At 51.0% G+C, this 8,133-nt stretch overlaps 1 protein-coding gene across 3 annotated transcripts in view; it reads left to right on the forward strand.

The window, feature by feature from the left end:
* Positions 1 to 1,954: 1,954 nt before the first annotated feature.
* Positions 1,955 to 8,133, forward strand: part of LOC308112026 (dynamin-1-like) — a gene marked incomplete at both ends in the record, with an annotated part of 16,614 nt that continues 10,435 nt past the window's right edge. For all 3 annotated transcript variants that reach the window (XM_080467212.1, XM_080467211.1, XM_080467213.1), the window contains 7 exons: positions 1,955 to 2,115; positions 3,121 to 3,194; positions 3,278 to 3,427; positions 4,269 to 4,472; positions 5,882 to 5,980; positions 6,061 to 6,221; positions 7,336 to 7,478. In XM_080467212.1, the coding sequence (XP_080323338.1) occupies positions 1,955 to 2,115; positions 3,121 to 3,194; positions 3,278 to 3,427; positions 4,269 to 4,472; positions 5,882 to 5,980; positions 6,061 to 6,221; positions 7,336 to 7,478 (992 nt within the window). The remainder of the gene's footprint in view (positions 2,116 to 3,120; positions 3,195 to 3,277; positions 3,428 to 4,268; positions 4,473 to 5,881; positions 5,981 to 6,060; positions 6,222 to 7,335; positions 7,479 to 8,133) is intronic.

Genomic DNA, 8,133 nt, shown 5'->3' on the forward strand with positions numbered 1-8,133 from the left:
AGGAATAGAAGAGAGAGAGAGAGAGAGGAATAGAAGAGAGAGAGAGGGAGAGAGAGAGGAATAGAAGAGAGAGAGAGAGAGGAATAGAAGAGAGAGAGAGAGAGAGGAATAGAAGAGAGAGAGAGAGAGGAATAGAAGAGAGAGAGGGAGAGAGAGGAATAGAAGAGGGAGAGAGAGAGGAATAGAAGAGGGAGAGAGAGAGGAATAGAAGAGGGAGAGAGAGAGAGGAATAGAAGAGAGAGAGAGGGAGAGAGAGGAATAGAAGAGGGGGAGAGAGAGGAATAGAAGAGGGAGAGAGAGAGAGGCAGACAGACCAGATAAGTACAAATACTAAGAAAAGTCTATGATGAGCGTTGGTCTGATGATGAACCAATCTCAGTCTGGAGTTTAAGGGCCGTGCCGTTGTGGGGGGGTCCTGGTGCTGTGGGGGGGTCCCGGTGCTGTGGGGGGGTCCCGGTGCTGTGGGGGGGTCCCGGTGCTGTGGGGGGGTCCCGGTGCTGTGGGGGGGTCAGGTAGTAGGACCGTGGTAACTCCACTCTGGGAGTCTTGGGTCTGATCCCCTGGATCCTGCTCCCCTCCTGTCAGGATCTGGTGGCTCCAGTAATGTTGTTACACAGAGAGAAAGAAAGAAAGACAAGAAACAGAAGCTCCAAATGTAGAGTTCCTCCCTTTAACGGGAGAGAGGAAATCCCCTCAGCAGTCTAGGCCTAGAGCAGCTCAACTTAGTGCTCCTATTTTATTCCTATTCTATTCCTATTTTATTCCTATTTTATTCCTAAGGATAAGCTTTATCAAATAGGAATGTTTTTAGTCTCCTCTTAAATAAACTAATGGTGTGGGCCTTTCAAGAAAATAAAACCATCAAGTGTGATTGTTATTACGCTGACTGTCAAAATAAAACCACCAAGTTCAATTGTTACTGTAGTGACTGTCAAAATAAAACCACCAAGTTGGATTGTTATTATGGTGACTGTCAAAATAAAACCTTTAGCATGTAGCATGTAGCACGCCTCAGAGTTACATGCCGATGAGCGACATCAGGCTAACTGCTGGAGATGAAGTTGCTGGAGATGAAGTTGCTGGAGATGAAGTTGCTGGAGATGAAGTTGCTGGAGATGAAGTTGCTGGAGATGAAGTTGCTCCACTGTTGTTGGCTTTTCTTTCAATAAACACAACATTGATGTTTCTGCTTCATGATGCAACCTCATTGAGCAACTATTTTTATGTTACATCTGAAACACACACACACACACACACACACACACACACACACACACACACACACACACACACACACACACACACACACACACACACACACACACACAGCTCTTATTGTGGAGGTCTGCACCGGAAGTGTATGTCTCCGCAGAGCGCAGGAGGACGAGGAGCAGAGCGGAGCTGAAGGTCACAGTCGGAGCATCTCCATCACCTCCATCACCTCCTTCAGCCTTCTGATCGATCCTCTGATCAGCTGACCGCCTCGCTTTCATTCAGCCAACGGACACGCGCACAGACACGCGCGGCGTCCTCTGCCGCGTCCTGCTGTGACTCCACCTGTCCGTCATCCATCCGAGCCCGGCAGCCTCTTTCCTCCCCATCCTCCTCTTCCTCCTGCTGCCACCTCCTCCATCCTCCCACCTCCTCTTCCTCCTGCTACCACCTCCTCCATCCTCCCACCTCCTCTTCCTCCTGCTACCACCTCCTCCATCCTCCTCCTGCTAATTGCTCTTCTATTCTCCTCATCCTCTTCCTCCTGCTGCCACCTCCTCCATCCTCCCACCTCCTCCATCCTCCTCCTGCTAATTGCTCTTCTATTCTCCTCATCCTCCCCTTCCTCCTGCTGCCACCTCCTCCATCCTCCCACCTCCTCTTCCTCCTGCTGCCACCTCCTCCATCCTCCCACCTCCTCTTGCCCCTGCTGCCACCTCCTTCCACCCCCCCCCCCCCCGCCATGGGGAACCGGGGTATGGAGGAGCTGATCCCGCTGGTGAACCAGCTGCAGGACGCCTTCTCCTCCATCGGGCACAACGCGACCCTCGACCTGCCGCAGATCGCCGTGGTGGGCGGACAGAGCGCCGGGAAGAGCTCGGTGCTGGAGAACTTCGTGGGCAAGTGAGTCCGGGAACCGGGAACCGGGAACCGGGAACCGGGAACCGTGCGTGCTTGTGTGCGTGTCGGGGTTTCCCGCCCTGCTCGTGCAGCGGCTTCTCCCTGCAGCTCTGCTGTCACGTGTTCAAAGTGCGCACGTGTGTCTGTGAACTGGTGTCACCTGTGTGTGTGTGTGTGTGTGTGTGTGTGTGTGTGTGTGTGTGTGTGTGTGTGTGAGTGTGTGTGTGTGTGTGTGTGTGTGAGAGAGAGACCGTGAAATAATTACTTAATTGTGTCATCAATTAATGAAAATGCTAATTATGTAAAGAAGGTGATTATTTCTCAGATGAAGGAATGACGTCACGGTGTGGTGTTGAGCCGCTGCTGACAGTACTACAGTACTACGGTACTACACTGCTGCTGCTCGGCCATAAATATGTCAAAGTAAAATATTAGAAACATCTTCAAATACACATCATTGTGTAGAAAATATCTGTAAATATCTGGCTTATTGGTGAGTTTCAACATCAGTACAACTATCAAACTCTTTAAATAAAAACTACAAAATACAGTAAAGTAAAACTTTCTGAAGCCTTGTTTCCACTGTGCAGTACAGTACAGTGCAGTGCAGTGCTGTACAGTACAATACAGTGCCGTGCAGTGCCGTACAGTACAGTGCAGTACAGTACAGTACAGTGCAGTACAGTACAATACAGCGCAGTACAGTACAGTACAGTACAGTGCCGTGCCGTGCCGTGCAGTGCAGTACAGTACAGTGCAGTACAGTGCAGTACAGTGCCGTACAGTACAGTACAGTGCAGTACAGTGCAGTACAGTGCAGTACAGTGCAGTACAGTACAGTGCCGTACAGTGCAGTACAGTGCAGTACAGTGCAGTACAGTACAGTGCCGTACAGTACAGTGCAGTACAGTACAGTGCAGTACAGTGCCGTACAGTACAGTACAGTACAGTACAGTACAGTACAGTACAGTACAGTGCAGTACAGTACTGAGCTTCTTCTCTCCACAGAGATTTCCTCCCTCGAGGTTCAGGCATCGTCACTCGGCGCCCCCTGGTGCTGCAGCTTATCAACTGTCCCACAGGTATGACTGCTGATCCAGTACTTCACAGTACTCTACACAGTACTCAGAGTACTGTGCAGTGATGAGAGTACTCTCTGTTCCAGAGTACGCGGAGTTCCTGCACTGTAAAGGGAAAAAGTTCACTGACTTTGATGAAGTTCGTCAAGAAATCGAAGTAGAAACTGATCGAGCGACGGGACAAAACAAGGGAATCAGTCCAGTTCCTATCAACCTGAGGGTGTACTCCCCCAACGGTAACACACACACAGCTCAACACCATGACGGCGCCTGTACGAATGCTACTTGGACTGACCCCCTGACCCTTTGACCTCCTGACCCTCTGACCTCCTGACCCTCTGACCCCCTGACCCTTTGACCTCCTGACCCTCTGACCCTCTGACCCCCTGACCCTTTGACCTCCTGACCCTCTGACCTCCTGACCCTCTGACCCCCTGACCCTTTGACCTCCTGACCCTCTGACCTGCTGACCCTCTGACCTGCTGACCCTCTGACCTCGGACCTCAAAGGGACCCGTCTTGGTCCTGAATTGCCTTATATCAATCGTCCTGGTGAAGTTCTCCTGGAGGCTCGGAGCTTCTCCTTGTAGCCTGGGTCTGGTCCGGGGTTGATCCTGCTCCTCCCCTGGTCCGGGGTTGATCCTGCTCCTCCCCTGGTCCGGGGTTGATCCTGCTCCTCATCTGGTCCGGGGTTGATCCTGCTCCTCCTCTGGTCCGGGTTGATCCTGCTCCTCCTCTGGTCCGGGGTCCTCCCTGACGGCTCCTCCGTCTGTTTAGCATTCACGTTAGCCATTAGCGTTGTCTCTGCTCGTCTTTGGTCTTTACCTTCTGGTGTTTTGGTAGAAGATTCACCCAGTGAGCTCCTGATCTGGTTTCTTCAGTTTGTGTGGACAAAAACCTCCTGACCCTGGTCTGACCCTGTTCCTCCAGTCCTGAACCTGACCCTGGTCTGACCCTGTTCCTCCAGTCCTGAACCTGACCCTGGTCTGACCCTGTTCCTCCAGTCCTGAACCTGACCCTGGTCTGACCCTGTTCCTCCAGTCCTGAACCTGACCCTGGTCTGACCCTGTTCCTCCAGTCCTGAACCTGACCCTGGTGGACCTCCCCGGGATGACGAAGGTCCCGGTGGGCGACCAGCCGGCCGACATCGAGCAGCAGATCAAAGACATGCTGCTGCAGTTCGTCACCAAGGAGAACTGCCTCCTATTGGCTGTTTCCCCGGCCAACTCCGACCTCGCCAACTCCGACGCTCTGAAGGTCGCCAAGGAGGTCGACCCGCAAGGTCACTGACACCATCCTCCACCCGCCATCCTCCACCTACCATCCTCCACCCGCCATCCTCCACCTACCATCCTCCACCTACCATCCTCCACCTTCATCCACCATCACCATCCTCCACCTATCATCCTCCACCTACCATCCTCATCCTATCATCTTCCATCACCATCCTCCATCATCATCCTCCACCTTCATCCACCATCACCATCCTCCACATACCATCCTCCACCCACCATCCTCCATCTTCATCCTCCACCCGCCATCCTCCATCATCATCCTCCATCATCACCATCCTCCACCTACCATCCTCCACCTACCATCCTCCATCATCACCATCCTCCACCTACCATCCTCCATCTTCATCCTCCACCTACCATCCTCCATCATCACCATCCTCCACCTACCATCCTCCATCTTCATCCTCCACCTACCATCCTCCATCATCATCCTCCACCTACCATCCTCCATCATCACCATCCTCCACCTACCATCCTCCATCATCATCCTCCACCTACCATCCTCCATCATCATCATCCTCCACCTACCATCCTCCACCTACCATCCTCCATCATCACCATCCTCCACCTACCATCCTCCATCATCATCCTCCACCTACCATCCTCCATCATCATCATCCTCCACCTACCATCCTCCATCATCACCATCCTCCATCATCATCCTCCACCTACCATCCTCCATCATCACCATCCTCCACCTACCATCCTCCACCTACCATCCTCCATCATCACCATCCTCCACCTACCATCCTCCATCTTCATCCTCCACCTACCATCCTCCATCATCACCATCCTCCACCTACCATCCTCCATCTTCATCCTCCACCTACCATCCTCCATCATCATCCTCCACCTACCATCCTCCATCATCACCATCCTCCACCTACCATCCTCCATCATCATCCTCCACCTACCATCCTCCATCATCACCATCCTCCACCTACCATCCTCCATCTTCATCCTCCACCTACCATCCTCCATCATCATCCTCCACCTACCATCCTCCATCATCACCATCCTCCACCTACCATCCTCCATCTTCATCCTCCACCTACCATCCTCCATCATCATCCTCCACCTACCATCCTCCATCATCACCATCCTCCACCTACCATCCTCCATCATCATCCTCCACCTACCATCCTCCATCATCACCATCCTCCACCTACCATCCTCCATCTTCATCCTCCACCTACCATCCTCCATCATCATCCTCCACCTACCATCCTCCATCATCACCATCCTCCACCTACCATCCTCCATCTTCATCCTCCACCCGCCATCCTTTATTTTCATCGTCATTATGAACCCAGAAAAGTTGGGACGCTGTGTCGTGATGAAAAGAAGGTGGAGCAGAAGGTGGAGCTGGTGTGTGTTGTGTCTTCTCTGCCTTCAGGTCTGAGGACAATCGGTGTGATCACCAAACTGGACCTGATGGACGAAGGAACCGACGCCAGGGACATCCTGGAAAACAAGCTCCTCCCACTTCGCCGAGGTATGACATCACACAGCACGCTAACGCCCGATTGGCTGTTACCTGTCGGTGCCAGATGCTGACACGTAGGACCGTCTCAGGTTACATTGGCGTGGTGAATCGCAGCCAGAAAGACATCGACGGGAGGAAAGACATCACGGCGGCTCTGCAGGCGGAGAGGAAGTTCTTCCTGTCTCACCCGTCGTACCGTCACCTGGCCGACCGGATGGGAACCGCCTACCTGCAGAAAGCCCTCAACCAGGTGAGCAGACCACATCTGTCCTCAACCAGGTGAGCAGACCACATCTGTCCTCAACCAGGTGAGCAGACCACATCTGTCCTCAACCAGGCCGTCAGACACATCTTTATTGATTTGATTTGGTTTCTTGACCTTCGAACAAAAACATTCATCTGGAAGAAAAGATGCTTCGTAGCAGATTTTAGCCGTAGCTAGTTTCCATCTGCAGTCCTCATTTCACCTCCGTTTCCACGACAACATCATCAGTGGAAATGCATTTTTCTTGCGGTCCAGTTTCAAAAACGTTCAGCGTTTGCGTGTTCTCAAAACGGTGTCTGTTTCCACGGTAACGGCAGATAAGAAAACATTGTAGTGAGCATGTTGGTCCGCTGGTTATGTTGCTGTTTGTTTTTGTGATGAAACCGTGCAGGGGGCAGCGGCTTGTTAGCTTAGCATGGACTCACAGAGTAGCTACCTGTTAGCTTAGCATGGACTCACAGAGTAGCTACCTATTAGCTTAGCATGGACTCAGAGCAGCAACCTATTAGCTTAGCATGGACTCACAGAGTAGCTACCTGTTAGCATAAAATGGACACGGAACAGTGACCTGTTAGCTTAGCATGGACTGATGGAGCAGCAACATGTTAGCTTAGCATGGACTCACAGAGTAGCTACCTGTTAGCATAAAATGGACACGGAACAGTGACCTGTTAGCTTAGCATGGACTGATGGAGCAGCAACATGTTAGCTTAGCATGGACTCACAGAGCAGCGGCCTGTTAGCTTAGCATGGACTCACAGAGTAGCTACCTGTTAGCTTAGCATGGACTCAGAACAGCGACCTATTAGCTTAGCATGGACTCACAGAGTAGCAACCTATTAGCTTAGCATGGACTCACAGAGTAACTACCTGTTAGCATAAAATGGACACGGAACAGTGACCTGTTAGCTTAGCATGGACTGATGGAGCAGCAACATGTTAGCTTAGCATGGACTGATGGAGCAGCAACATGTTAGCTTAGCACGGACTCACAGAGCAGTGAGTCCATCCGAACATGAACTCAGGTTGTGTTCTAACATATGTGACTCACTTTTTCTTACATCACCATGGTAACCAAACAACTGCTCATCTCCCATAGCAACTGACCAACCACATCCGAGACACGTTGCCGGGGCTACGCAGTAAATTACAGAGTCAGCTACTTTCCATCGAGAAGGAAGTCGAGGAGTACAAGAACTTCAGACCAGACGACCCGGGCCGCAAGACCAAGGCCCTGCTGCAGTCAGTACTGAACACTAATGCTAATGCTAATGCTAGCTGCAGTCAGTACTGAACACTAATGCTAATGCTAGCTGTAGTCAGTACTGAACACTAATGCTAATGCTAGCTGCAGTCAGTACTGAACACTAATGCTAATGCTAACTGCAGTCAGTACTGAACACTAATGCTAATGCTAGCTGCAGTCAGTACTGAACACTAATGCTAATGCTAACTGCAGTCAGTACTGAACACTAATGCTAATGCTAGCTGCAGTCAGTACTGAACACTAATGCTAATGCTAACTGCAGTCAGTACTGAACACTAATGCTAATGCTAGCTGCAGTCAGTACTGAATACTAATGCTAATGCTAATGCTAGCTGCAGTCAGTACTGAACACTAATGCTAATGCTAGCTGTGGTCAGTACTGAATACTAATGCTAATGCTAGCTGCAGTCAGTACTGAACACTAATGCTAATGCTAGCTGTGGTCAGTACTGAATACTAATGCTAATGCTAATGCTAGCTGCAGTCAGTACTGACCACTAATGCTAATGCTAGCTGTGGTCAGTACTGAATACTAATGCTAATGCTAATGCTAGCTGCAGTCAGTACTGAACACTAATGCTAATACTGAAAATATAAACGGCCTCCGGCGCAACGCTACGAGCAATACTA

The sequence above is a fragment of the Lipophrys pholis genome, assembly GCF_963383615.2.
Source record: "Lipophrys pholis genome assembly, chromosome: 7".
Taxonomy (NCBI): domain Eukaryota; kingdom Metazoa; phylum Chordata; class Actinopteri; order Blenniiformes; family Blenniidae; genus Lipophrys; species Lipophrys pholis.